The 14,642-nt window shown below is 47.6% G+C and overlaps 1 protein-coding gene across 1 annotated transcript; it reads right to left on the bottom strand.

Annotated features, from left to right (window-relative positions):
* Positions 1-10,692: 10,692 nt before the first annotated feature.
* On the bottom strand, positions 10,693-14,170 carry FOS (FBJ murine osteosarcoma viral oncogene homolog). The gene is made up of 4 exons (XM_012656153.1): positions 13,826-14,170; positions 12,813-13,067; positions 12,265-12,372; positions 10,693-12,140 (listed from the first exon to the last, which is right to left on the bottom strand). The coding sequence occupies exons 1-4, from the start codon at positions 13,964-13,966 to the stop codon at positions 11,499-11,501; spliced, it is 1,146 nt and encodes a 381-aa protein (XP_012511607.1). The 5' UTR covers positions 13,967-14,170; the 3' UTR covers positions 10,693-11,498.
* Between the last annotated feature and the right edge of the window lie 472 nt (positions 14,171-14,642).

Here is a 14,642-nt window from a genome sequence, read left to right as displayed (position 1 = left end):
AATGCTAGTGGCATTGGGAGTACACACCTCTTGGCCATCCCCCCAGGCCCTGGTGTCGTGCTGTGGGCTGTGTATAGCCGCAGACACATCAGCGGCATCCTTTCAAAGCCCTGAAGGCCTGACTGTATACTCCTCCGGCTGAGCCAGGCAACGGGGTTCTGAAGCCAGGGCTGAGCGCAGGAGGCTAGAAGTGCCCATGTGAAACACTATTTGGAGCCAGGAATCCTATCTTGTATCTGTTTCTGACTAGCTGTGCACGTCTGGATGGGCGAACCAACTTCTCTGAGCCTTAGTTTCCCCATTTGTGAAACAGAGAGGTTAAACTACATGATAGTCTCTGCTATGCCTTCCAGCTCTGGAATTCGGAAAAAGCCAGAGTAATTGGGGGATCTGGGGTGCGGGAGTCGGGGTGGGAGGGTGGTGACAGGCATCTTGAAGGATTAACCCCACGCCTCTCCTCGCAATTGCAATTGCAGTCGGTTCCCCGGCGGTGGCCACTGCGGCACTGCCCGCCCCTCCCCCGCCCTTGTGGCCCGGCGGGACACACCCACGGCTCCCTCAGAGACTTCTGGAATCTGGCTGGATTCCTCCCAGGAATGCTTATTGCCCTTTAGATCTGCAAATCGCTTTACACGAGCAACCCTGCCGTGCGATTGTTAACCATCGCTCTATTCCCTAGCCGGTAAGAGGAATTGCAGGGGTCCGGATTTACGAAGGTGAAATCTGAAGGTACCCTGCCTGGGACTATTACTATTCATACAATGATCAGTTAACTAAAGTTAATTAAGTCCCTAATATGAGCAAGATGCAGAGACACAAACTCAATTACTGTAGGGGTCAGAAGGTAGGGGTCGGCCCTCCCAGAACTTCACTGACATTCCAGTGATGTCGTGGGGAGGGGCAGTTCCTAGGCGAGGTAGATCTCCCCTCACAAGCTTGACGATAGTGCTGCAACCGCGAGGACCACCCCCACAGTTCCTGTTACAGGCCAGGAAAAGAGAAGTGGCCTTCCCAAGGTCACTTATCCCCCGGGGGCAACACTGACCCCTGTGGTCTTCAAAGCTTTCCGCTGTGCCATGGGCGAGAATTTTGAGATCAAGCCTATAAAACATAAGATAGGCTCAGGCGAGGGATGGCACGATTTCCGGGCACAGAATGAGGAAGTCGTGATCCCTGATCACCCACCCGGAACAGAGGAGACAGCCCCAAGTCTCGACTGCAGCCTCGCCGCACAGAGACACGGAATGTTAGACCTGAGCTCATCCATCCGACACCCGCGCCCTCTCTCTGGGTCCCCAGCGCCCCGGCCCCCAGCCTCGGCTCTGGTCTCGGGGAAGGGGCTGGGGGCGCGTGGAACGCAGCCTCCGCCAGCATTCCACGGGGGCGTGGCCAGGGGCCGGGGGCGGGGCGCGGCGGGAGTCCCGCCCCCGCCTCCTCCGGACCCGCGGTGCAGTGGCTGTGCCAAATATGGGCAGAGCGGAAGCGGCGGGCAGACGTCATAGCTCCGGGTGGGGGCAGCGCTGCGGGGCCGGTGACGGGAGGTGCTGACGGCGCCTACGTGTCACCGTGGAAACCAAACAGTAAATAGAGGACTTTCGAGCTCCTGGCACCGCCTGCCCCGGCGACCTGGCCTGGAGCAAAGGGCCGGAAGCTGGGAAGGGCCAGGAGAAACCTTGGCCTGGCAGACGAGGGCAGGGGCGCGGCGAGGGTGCGGAGAGGGCGGAGGAGGGGACACTGAGAGCTCTCCGCAGACATCCCTCTGGGAGGTCCCTGGGAAACCAGCGCACCCTCCGCCCAGGAGCTGCAGGGGCTGGTCAGGAATGGAAAGAGCCCTCCCTTCCTGTCCTTTCTGAAGGCTGCCATCGCCTGCAAGGTTGTTGGAGACACTGGTTTCGCTTTTTTTTTTTCCTTACTAGTGGCTAAGAGTTCAGGCATTGGCGCCACACTGCCTGGGCTCAAATTCCAGCTGTGCCACGCCAGTTGATGATCTTGAGCAGATCACTGTCTTTCGTGCCCCAACTATGTTACCATCTATAAAATAAGGATAATAGGAGGAGTTACGTTAAAGAACAGTTTTGAGGATTTTTTTAAATGAATATATATTTTATATATAATATGCGTGTGTGTATATATGGTGTTTGGAACATTGTCTAGCACATTGCGAGCCCAAATTAGGGCTAGCTGTTTATTTTCATTCGTAGGCAGCATAAGAGAAGCTTACCTGGTATTAGTAGTGCAACTACTGAACCCCACTACTGATACAATATTTTGTTTTCTCTATTCCTTTAGTTCTAAAATAAACGATTTAAAAGGAAATTTCTATTTTAAAGATAGTATTCAAACCTAGTGAAATTATTTCATATATTAACTAAAACGTGCACTTAATCAAATAAAAACATGACAAAACGTTGTATTACCCTACTTCACAGTTTTAAATTTTAAACACAAAAATTCCAAATGCTTATATAGAATAACAAAAGTAATTCAAGTACAGTTTCTATGTCTTCACAGTCACTGTGTTATCTCTGTTTATTTCAAATCTACTGTTTAAACACTGTTATGTACTACGGTAGGAGTTGAAGACAGGCACTGCGCCCAAAAGGATCTCAGATTATTCTGAACCATTACAAACTTACTCTTAAAATGAAGGCATAAGGCTGAGTCCATATGTTGGGGGCTGTCAGAATAACTTCCAAGTAGAATACAATGCTTATTAATGAATAAGAAAAATTTTTAAATTTTTTTATCTTTTTGAGACTGAGTCTCGCTCTGTCGACTCAAGTACAGTGGCGTCATCACAACTCACCCCAACCTCAAACTCCTGGGCTCAAGTGATCCTCCTGCCTCAGCCTGCTGAGTAGCTGGGACTAAAGGCTGGTGCCACCATACCTGGCTAATTTTTTCTATTTTTTTGGTACAGATGGAATCTCACTCTTGCTCAGTCTGGTCTCGAACTCCTGACCTCAAGCAATCCTCCCACCTCAGCCTCCCAGAATGCTAGGATTACAGGCATGAGCCACTTAGCCAGGCCTCTAAATAAGTAATTTTTTAAAGTCAAGCTTACATATACATTATTCAAACTCAATAGTAATCCCAACAACTATTTACAATTTAAAACAATAAAAGATTTTATCAGGATGGAGTATTTTGTCACTGACAACATCTAAAATTGCCAGCTCATGGTGTTCATTAAAAAAAAAAAAAAACTTTTTGGTTTTATTATTACTTTTAAATTCTAAGCAAGTAATGTGACTCTTTATGGATGACAGACCCTAGGATGGTCCCCAACAATTCTTACTTCCTGATATCTTTGTGTAATTCCCTCCCCTTGAGTGCAGATAGAACATTGAGACTTGCCTCTAAGCAATGGAAAATGGAAAGGTGATGGGATGTCACTCCCATAATTATGTCACCAAATATATATATATGTATAATATATATGTATGTGTATATATATAGCTGCATCCTGCTAGCACACACTGGAGAGGTTCTCCTTGCTGGCTTGATGAAGTAAGCAGCCATGTTGAGGAAGCTCATACGGCAGCCTCTGGGCCCTGGGGGTGGTCTCCAGCCAACAGCTAGCAAAAAAACAGGGCCCTTAGTTATACAGCCACAAGGAAATAAAGTCTGCCAACAACTTGAGTGGGCTTGGAGGTGGACTCTTCCCCATTCAAGCGGCTGGCTGGGAACACAGCTCAGCTGACACCTTGATTGCAGCCTTGTGGGACCTTGGACACAACACTGTTCTGTTGGGAAGATGGATGGAGTTCTCTAGATGAACAACTGGCCGTGCCTGGACTCCTGACCTGCAGAAAGTGTGAGTTAAGTAATGGGTGTCATTTTAAGTTGTTCAGTTTGTTAGACAGAAATAAAACAAATACACCCTCAGTGCTGGCACCTGGGACAGACAGTTCGCACCTCCCCGTGCTTGGTATACTTCAGTAGCCCTGCACGCACTGCTCAAGCCTTCTACACTCTACACGAGAACGTCAACTGCAGAGCATGCCCCAGTGTTGCTACCAAAACAACGAGCACCTAAGAATAACATGATGTGAGCCCCTTCGTGCATTTCTGTGGCAGTCATCTGATGTCATCAAAATTTTGAAACTGGAAAGGGAGCTTTGAGATCTTTGAAACCCACCCCAGATATAGCATAGAAAACAGTCTCAGAGTGGTTAGAGTCTTGCCCTAGGTCACAAAGGTACATCTTTAGGGGCAGATTTTAATATTCTAGCCATGTGGTTAAGCACTTTGGGCTTTAGAGTCACAAAAAACTGGGTTCAAATCTCAGATCTGCTACTTACCAGTTGTGTAACCTTGGTCAACCTACTTAACCTTTCCTAACCATTTTCCTCATTTTTAAAATGATGATACTAATAATATCTGCCTCATAGGATTGTTGTGAAGACTAAATGAGAGCATCCATTTGACAAAATAATTATTGTATGCCCATTGTGTGCCAGTTGCTAGAAGTACAATGATTAGCAAAGCAAATACGGTCTTTGATTTGGCATTGCCTGTAAATTTAAAGTTCATGGCACGGTCTGGCACAGGGCAAGCACATGTTAGCCATTGTCAATATTTTATCCTAGGAGCTCCAGGTTTTTATCGCAACCGTTTGCCTCGAGACAAACTCAATAAACTCATATCATAGAACCCCTGTTGTGCAATTCCAACTGCCTACGTGTCCCCTGGATATTCCACAGGCATCCCCCAAACTCACATGTTCAACATGGAACTTACATTTTTACCCCCTGAACCCGCTCTTCTTCCTGTAGTGACAAAGTCATTGGTGGAACCTCGAGCCTCCTTGTGTGTGGAGCCTGGTGAACCTGGGAGTGAGCTTGGATCCCTCCCTCCCCCTGGCCTCCCACATCCACTCAATCACCAAGTCCTGACAGTCCTACCCCCTAATTACCTCTTGTTCCCTCTCCATTCCCAGCAGCACCGCCTTGGTTCAGCCTACACACAACTGAACTAAGAAAATACCAGGCTCTTCGTGATCTGGCCACAGTTACCTCTTCTTGACCTACCTCCAGCCCCCTCTGCTTTGATGCTGCAATATTGATGTAAATGAAATTAAAAGCATTATGTGATGTATGTAATTTACATCTCCACTCACTCATCTCCCCCTTGTGCCCCCCCATTTATAGTCCAGCAAAACCAGAGTTGTTTTTTATGAGTCTGTGTCCTCTGCCTGCAATCTCTCCACCCTGTCACTTGCTCATCGAGCAAACTCCACACACCTTTGAAGCCCATCACAGAGGTCACCTTCCTCAGACATTCCCCCAGATAGAGTTCCTCACTCCCTCTTCCATGCAGCCCTGTCAGTGGTGTTAATTTCCATTGTTACAGTGTATTATAATATGTGTGTGTGTGTGCCTTTCTCCCTTACTAGACCATTAACTCCCTGAGTACAGAACTGTGTCTTTCTCATACTTAATTTAACACCTGATGTATACTAGACACGCAGAAACTTTTTCTTTCTTTTTTTTTTTCTTTTTTGAGACAGAGTCTCGCTTTGTTGCCCTGGCTAGAGTGAGTGCTGTGGCGTCAGCCTAGCTCACAGCAACCTCAGATTCCTGGGGTCAAGCGATCCTTCTGCTTCAGCCTCTCTAGTAGCTGGGACTACAGGCATGTGCCACCATGCCCGGCTAATTTTTTCTATATATTTTTAGTTGCCCAGATAATTTCTTTCTATTTTTTGGTAGAGACGGGGTCTCACTCTTGCTCAGGCTGGTCTAGAACTCCTGACCTTGAGCGATCCACCCGCCTCGGCCTCCCAGAGTGCTAGGATTACAGGCGTGAGCCACCGCGCCCGGCCAGAAACTTTTTCTTGAATGAAACGAAGCCCATGCTTGCTCCTCTGACCCCCATCTCCCTAAATTATAGAGATAATAAATACCAGCTATCATACTCTGTGTGCCCAGGCACTGTAATATGCACTCTATACATACTGACTTATTTATTGCTCACAACAACCCCAAGAAGTGAGTTTAATTATTATCCCCATTTTACAGGTGGGGAAACTAAGGTGCAGAGAGGTTAAATAACTTGCCCAAGGTCAAGGAGCCAGGATTCAAAGCTGAGTCTGTGCTCTGGACCACTCTGCTAAATTGAATCTATTTTCCCAAAGCCAGATTAATTTATCATATTGTTTTAATAAATTTAGCTGTGATGATAGTTATATGATTAACTAAAAAGCCTGAAAACAAATCGTTGCTTCCACAGATCTGACCATAATTGTTCCTCAAAGTAAGCATGGCAGTAACTGGAGCGTGGGTCATTTACACTTTGGATGAAGGTGTTGCCTTTTGCTCCAGACCCTTTAACAGTGGCCCCTTTATATGAGCCTGCATCTAACATAACCAACAATTAGATTCCTGTGGGTTCTCAGACCTCCTAATCACCCAGTTGAACCAAACCCAAGCACGAGGAGCTGAAAGTAAAAAGGGCTTATCAATTAATGATGACCATTGGGCCAGGCGGCCTCCTCGGGACCATGGCCAGAGCCCTTTCTGCATCCTCCTCAACAACTGAACAATGTGTCTTGGACAAAGGAAAGGCATCTTAGCTTAGCCCATCAGTTAATGTGTGGAACCATTAAAATATATCATTTTAACAATAATAAACCAATGTTTAACAGAAACTGGTTTATGTTTCTGTTGCTTTTTCCTGTGTACAAAGAAAATGGAAATCTATCCAAGCAGCCTCCTTCAGAGACTTTGAACTCATTCATCAGGATTCAATGCACCTTATTCCCACCTGCTTTTCCTCAGGTCTGGGCATATCCTTGACAAATGATTATGATAATGACGTTGATATTGATAATGATAATGGGACTGGCCAACCCTTATTCTTCTAATGCAGACTAAATTATAGGTTTTACCATTTAGCACACTGATTGCTAGGAACCAATGACTCAAATGGATTTGTGTGATAGTCTGAACATTTTATATCAATCAGAATGAAAAACATACTTTGTTTCTTTGAGATGATTATACCAGATTTACATATGCATCCACTCTGCATTTGATAGCGAAATAATTCCTAGATCTGTAATTAGTCTAGAAGTGTCGCTGACCTGCAGTTTACTTGTATTTTTTGTACCCCTTAAAATTCCTTCCCAAGGTAGCTAGTTCCTCATCTTAATATTGTAGAGCCCTTGCCAATAATTCTTTAAACAAATGAACATACTCTTCTATCTTGGAAGAAAGCTATGAAGTACATAGTTCATCTTCACTTTTAAGTTCTAGCTATCTCCCTTTAGACATTTTTGTAATTTTCATCTGCATTCGTTCACTCATCTATCTCCATTCATCCAACAAGCATTTCAGTGCCTAAGAGACACTGGAAATACAGATGTGATCAAGACAGAAAGGGTTCCTGCTCAAATGGAGCTTACTGTCCAGTGGTGAGGGGCAGAAACGTTTTTAAAAGGAAAAGAAAACATAAATTAGATGTTGCAGATAGTGATACACGTGGTGAAAAAACAAAGCAGGATAATGAGAGAGTACTGGGGAGGGAGTGTGTGCAGAAGTTACCCTAGATGGAGTGACCAGGGAAGGCCCCTTGGAGGAGATGTTCTTTGAACTGAGTCTTGAACAACAGCAAGGAGACACCCTGGGGAAAGAGGCCCAGGCAGAGACCCAGCAAGTGCAAAGGCTCTGCTGCAGGAACAAGCATTCTGTATGTGTCAGGAATGGAAAGAAGTCCTGGGAGCAGAGTGCCTGCAGGGGAGAGGACTTGATTTAAAGCACTCTGCTAATCAGCATTCAAATGATGCTTGTATCCCATTAGTTTTTTGAGGAATTTGCTTATTCTATGTTTGGAAGGAGTCCTATACACAGTTTAAAGATTAATTTGTTTTTGATTTTTTTTAGTTGAAAAACATTGAAACTGCAGATGATTTCCTTGGGGTAATCATCTGAGAACTTTTACTGTGCCTCAGTCCCTTCTTTGTCTATTAATTAAAGATAGCATAATTGATTTCCTTTCATTTACACATGGGAATTGCTGTTGATACAAAATTACTGTTATTAGAACAAATTGTTAAATGCTACCCTTTAATTTTGATAATTATACAAGATGCAGTGATGTGCAAAGACGATGCAGAATCACAATCCACTATTCTATAGAGATAAATATTTTTTCTACCCCTTTTCCATCTAAAATTAATTAAGAACCAGAAGCCCAATGGCAATGCATTCACTTTGAAGTTGAATTGGCACAGGTAATCCAGGGGAGGAGTGAAGGAATTCCAAGAGGCAAGGATGGAAGTGGGGTGTGTGTTTGCAGCCAGACATAAAAGATGTGCAATCCCCACTGCGTAATATCCTATCAGGGCCCAGGATAGCAGAAGTTGGAGGATATGTGTGGAATATATTTCTACTGGTGGAAATAGTGCAGAATTTATTCATTCACTCACTAAGCAAAATATTCATTAACCCTGTACTATGTCCCAGGCACAGAGCTAGATCTGGGGATCCACTGGTGAGCTAAACTGGACGTGATCCCCATAAGGAAATGACCCCTGCCTCCACCCGCTTCTATTAAATGTGTATGTCTTGTGTCGATGTTGAATGGTGGTGCCCTGAGATAACTGTTTTACTGAGACTAGCATGAGGCCATATCTTGTGGGCAGGGATCCAACAAGTCTTTCCAAAAGAAAGTTGACATTCTCAGAGTTAATCATCCATGGGAGTTATTGAATCCTGAGTCAGTAAAGGAGGGTGTGGAAGGAACCCTTCAGCTGGAAAGAGGGAATTCTTTCTTCTCTCAATCCCATGAAAGTGGTTGGCAGGGAATTTGGAGGGGAGTCAACTTACGGGGAACGTATGGCCTCTGAGAAGCCTGTTAAAGAGATTCCCCCTCCCTGGACCTTTAACTCGGTCGTATTCATGGAGCACACTGGTCTCAGCTAGGGGCTCTCAGCTGGGCGTTGGCCAGGGCTGTCAAAGGGAAGCAATGCTCTCTCTCTCTATGGTCAGCATGGGGGGCTGACAGGGACCATTAGTGAGGTCCCCAGGAGCAGATCAATGTCCAGGGCAGCAGATCCAACTGCTCTTCTCTATATGGGAAATCTTCTTGCTCAGGTTGTTAGTATTGCACACTTACGGAAGCCAGCAGGGTTCCTTATGGGATATATCACCTTGTTATTCCAGATCTGAGTGTTAGTTACATTCTGTATTTAGTTTAGGTCATATTTAAAGGCTATAGAATATTTACCCTTTGAACAGCAAACAGCAAGCCTAAGGCCACCCTTGTTATTGCAAGACTGGCAGAAACAATCCTCAAGTGATCTAAAGAGCCCTAAGTCAGCTGCTTTCAAATGTCAATTATTATGGGAGGAGCAGGGAAATCATATACAAGACAAACCTCAATGGAACTGTCATTTTAAAGTAAAACTTTTGCCGTGATTGAGTGTGACACCCCATAAACACCCAGTGTTTTTCATTATCACCAGAGCATTAGAAGGCTGGCACTGAAGCTCCTCTTCCACTTAGCATGTGTGGAAATATAGTCTCTAGCATCCAAGCCTGGTGCCTGTGTGACACTTGAGAGCAGGGGACAAGGGCACAGTCTCCTTTCTTTGTGGTTTGTACATGTGCATGTACGTGTAAGTGCCGCATTACCAGAGGCGTCCCAGACAAAGGTCACGTTCTTCCTTAAACCCATAAAGTTTCTAAGTTAAAGCTCATTCAGAGTCATGTTGACTTCTCTTTCTTGAGCTATTATGTAACTCTTTGTTTACGGAATGATGAGATCAGATTTTTCTCTTCCCACCCTCTCGACCCATGTAACCTGAATAAAGAGCATTTAGGGTTAAAGAAATTCAATGCCTTGGCTGGTCCAAAGGTAGTGAGTTATCTCACTTGATTGTTCACAGTCAGTTACAGATTGAACTCCTTGTTCTACTACTTAACCCCTCTCCTCACTACTGCACTTGACTAGTCTTAAAAAAAAATAAATAAAAAAAAAAAGAAATTCCATGCCTTACAATGCATTTATTACTAAGGGATGGGACAATATCCTTCTTTTCCTTTGGAGAATAAAACAGTCTAACTAAACGTACATATGTTAGAGTTAAGGACTGACAAGTGAATTTGTTGTAATCAAGTGAAAAATTTTTTTGAACCAAATATTAAGAGGTAGATCAGCCTGCTGGATAGGATGAAGAGTGGGAAGTTAAGATTCTAACCCTAATAGTGGAATATTAAGAAAGTCATTGATTCCAACCACTCTTAATTTGCTCGCCTTTAAGGTAGGAGTAACCTTTCACATGATGTTGTGGGAATAACAAGTTAAAATAGTTTGTGCAAAGCTTAGTTCTGTTTGCTAAGAGGATTCCTTTAAGAGCAAGACATCGAAATTTAACATTAGCAAAACTAGATTTAAATATTACCCCCTTTGACTACCAAAACAGAATTAAAAGCAGGGCAATGTGCTCCCACAAATGCTATGGCATAGCAGGTTCCCGCCCCCAGAATCAGTAAGTAGAGAATGTAAGTAGCATTCCCATAGGAATATTGTAAAATATTCCAAAATAAGCTCTAGGGTTTCCTTTTCCTCTTTGATAAGGGATCAGACAGAGGGTGTGTCCTCCTCCAGGAGCTACCATTCTTGACAAACTGGTCTCCAATAACTCCTTTCAGAAACTCACAGAACTTCCAGAAAGAGCACAAGGGTTGGTCGCATTCAACTTAAATGCTTTTATTGACAATGTTTTGGAACAATAAGCAAACAATGCTTAAATTTTTCATTCAAATTCACTTTCCACATGTCAAAAGACCTCAAGGTAGAAAAAAATAAAATAAAAATATAAATATCTGAGAATCCATCTTAATAAATAAATTAAAAACACAATAAAACGTTTTCATGGAAAACTGTTAATGTCAGAACATTCAGACCACCTCAACAATGCATGATCAGTAACATTACAATGAACATTGATGTTGAAGAAAAACTACAGTACATGGATATAGCTATTTATTTCTATCTACTAGAAAATAAAGTCATATCATTTCTTAGTTAAATATTGGTCATTTCTAATCAGAACACACTATTGCCAGGAACACAGTAGTTATTGTTAAAATCAGCTGCACTAGATACAATTTGAAAATATCCAGCACCAGGTTAATTCCAATAACGAACCCAATAGATTAGTTAATGCTATGAGAAGACTAAGGAGAAAGAGAAAAGAGACACAGACCCAGGCCTGGCTCAACATGCTACTAACTACCAGCTCTCAGATGTGTCACTGGGAACAATACACACTCCATGCGTTTTGCTACATCTCCGGAAGAGGTAAGGACTTAAGTCCACACGTGGATGCTTTCAAGTCCTTGAGGCCCACAGCCTGGTGTGTTTCACGCACAGATAAGGTCCTCCCTAGGTCTACGGGAACCCTCTAGGGAAGACGTGTTTCTCCTCTCTGTAATGCACCAGCTCGGGCAGTGGCACTTGTGTGTGCCGGCTGCCTGCCCTTCCCTGCCCGCTCACAGGGCCAGCAGCGTGGGTGAGCTGAGCGAGTCAGAGGAGGGCTCGTTGCTGCTGCTGCCCTTGCGGTGGGCAGCCGCGCAGCTGGGGAAGGAGTCAGACTCCGGGTAAGTGAAGACAAAGGAAGACGTGTAAGTGGTGCAGCTGGGAGTACAGGTGACCACCGGAGTGCACAGGGGCTCCAGCTCTGTGGCCATGGGCCCCATCCCCAGGGAGCCGCTGTGCAGGGGCTCCCAGTCTGCTGCATAGAAGGAACCAGACAGGTCCATGTCTGGCACAGAGCGGGCTGTCTCAGAGCCGCTGGGCCTGGACGATGCTGGGAACATGAAGTCATCAAAGGGCTCGGCCTTCAGCTCCATGCTGCTGATGCTCTTGACGGGCTCCACCGAGGGCTTGGGCTCCGGGTCATTGAGGAGGGGCAAGGTGAAGGCCTCCTCAGACTCAGGGGTTGCAGCCTCTGGCAGGCCCCCAGTCAGATCAAGGGAAGCCACAGACATCTCTTCTGGGAAGCCCAGGTCATCAGGGATCTTGCAGGCAGGTCGGTGAGCTGCCAGGATGAACTCAAGTTTTTCCTTCTCCTTCAGCAGGTTGGCAATCTCAGTCTGCAGAGCGGACTTCTCATCTTCTAGTTGGTCTGTCTCCTGTATACAGAGGGATTGAGGAACACATAAGACACAGTCTCACTCAAGGGCCCTGCTCCCTCATGCCCAATCTCCAATTTTGCCCTTAAGTTTTAAAAGGGACTGACCCACAGGGTCTACCTACCGCTTGGAGTGTATCGGTCAGCTCCCTCCTCCGGTTCCGGCATTTGGCTGCAGCCATCTTATTCCTTTCCCTTCGGATTCTCCTTTTCTCTTCTTCTTCTGGAGATAGCTAGAATAAGGATGAAAAAGACCAACACTCAGTAACCGTGGCTGCCATCACCTCCATTCACCCACTCCCGTAGAACTGGCTCCTGCAGCTTCCCAGCTTCCTGGCACATCTTTTGTGAAGCCATTTCTAACCTGCAGTTGCAGGCTGGGTGTGACTTGCATTTAAAATAAGATCCTCTAGCAAGAGAACAAAGAAGATCCCAGGCGAAAAGCATGAGATAGGAAACTTAGGGAAGAAACTATTAGGGTACTTCTTGGGTAAGACTATCGGAGTGTGACTTGGAATGGAAGGGCTTGGAGCCAGGGTGCCCAGTGCAGAATGTGCAGTCAATTCCAACAGTGGCTTCACCCTCCCTTCTGTGTTCCTCCATCTCCAAGGCTATCTATCCCCCCGCCGGCCTCCCCCCCCCCCCCCAGAGAAGGTACAGAAGAACACCTCACCTGTTCCACCTTGCCCCTCCTGCCAATGCTCTGTGCTCTGCCTCCTGTCATGTTCTTCACGACTCCTCCGGTCCTAGAGTAAGCCCCAGCCGAGGGGGTGGGGACTCCGTAGGGGTGAGGGCCTCTGGTCTGCGATGGGGCCACGGAGGAGACTAAAGTGGGCTGCACCAGCCACTGCAGGTCTGGACTCGTAGAGATGGCAGTCACCGTGGGGATGAAGTTGGCACTAGAGACGGCCAGGTCCGTGCAGAAGTCCTAGAACGAAACAGAAGGAGAAAGCTGACGTGAGCGAACAGGTTCCGGACACAGGTGGGGCGAGCCGAGTTCCCAGTGCCGCATGCAGCAGGGAGAGAGACAGTGCTGCCATGGCTGGCTCCCGTCTTCTTATATGTCCCTCAACCTGGATGAAAGGTCTCCCCGTTTCCTCCCAAGAATTCCGCAGCGCAGTTCCTTTCTCCTCCGTCCTGCTGCTGCGCTCCCGTTATCCCTCCAGCATCACTCGCTTGAAAGGGGGTTTGTTATAAATATCCCTGACGTCTGCTCTGACGCAGGCGCCGCTTCGGAGTCTCCAGAATGAACTCGCTTTTTATCAATGAAACTGCCTTACACACCCGCCTGCTGCATCCTCCTCCCTCACCCCTCCTCCTTGCTCCAGGCTGCCGGGGAGGGGGGATTGCCGCTCTTTGCCGCCTCCCCCGAGGAGCCAGGCTCTAGTTAGCGAGTTTATGCTTGGGACACGTTTGCCCCAGCTAATGTCAGAGACCTGTTACAGAGTGCGGACCAGGGGCTGCTCAGAATGAGCCTGCCGCCGGAGGGGAGCACCAATTCTTACTACGGCAAGCGTGCGTGCGCTCAGAACAAGTCCCAGGGTCCCGGACAAGGGCTCGGCTGGCCGTGGCAGCCTCCCTCCCCAGCCGGGGCACCCCGACTCGTCTCCCCGAGCGTCCCGCCCCAGTGTCTCCTCCTTGGCGACCCCAGCCCCCGGCCCCGCGGCGGCGCGAAGCCAGCCTTACCTGCGCATTGACCGGAGAGCCCATGCTGGAGAAGGAGTCGGCCGGTGAGTGGTAGTAGGAGAGACTGTCCCCGGCCGGGGAAGCGCTGCTGCAGCGGGAGGAAGACGCCTCGTAGTCGGCGTTGAAGCCCGAGAACATCATGGTCGCGGTTAGTCGAAGCTGGGCGAGGGGCCGAGGGGCGGAGACAGGTGGGAGCTGTGGAGCAGAGCTGGGTAGGAGCGCGGTCACTGCTCACTCGCTGCGCCGCCGCCGCCGGCTCTGTCTCGGCTTCTCGGCTGCTCGCTGCGGATGCTGTTGGAGTACGAGCCGCCGCAGCCACCGCTTTTATAATACCTTATGAATGAGCACCACGCGTCACCGGGCGCAACCATTGCGGCGCCAGAGGGGTGGCGCGCGGACCCCGCCGCTTCTACCGCCACCTGGCCACCCCCGGCATGCTGGCAGCCCCCTGTCCCCGTCTTGATGTGGGTCCTTGTGTGCAAGCATTTCGGAATCTGGGTCTTAGGGGTCTCATAGACCCTCCAACGTGAGGGACTTCGGGGATGGCTCCCCCCACGACTACAGGGAACGGCCGTGGAAACCTGCTGACGCAGATGTCCTAATATGGACATCCTGTGAAAGGGGGGAGGGATTGACGGGAACTGCTCGCGGGCTGCAGCCAACACCGAGGGTGCAGCGCGGGGGGAGGCGGGGGCCGCGGCCGGGGGAGGGGAGGCGGGAAAGGCGCAGAAGGCCAGCGAACATTCGCACCTGGTTCAATGCGGACCGTTGTTCCCGGGGTCGGGGGGATGGGACAAGGGGCGCCTCTGTACCATTG

The sequence above is a fragment of the Propithecus coquereli genome, unplaced genomic scaffold (assembly GCF_000956105.1).
Source record: "Propithecus coquereli isolate 6110/MARCELLA unplaced genomic scaffold, Pcoq_1.0 Scaffold5, whole genome shotgun sequence".
In the NCBI taxonomy this organism is placed as follows: Eukaryota; Metazoa; Chordata; class Mammalia; order Primates; family Indriidae; genus Propithecus; species Propithecus coquereli.
This window is presented reverse-complemented; position numbering and strand designations above follow the sequence as displayed.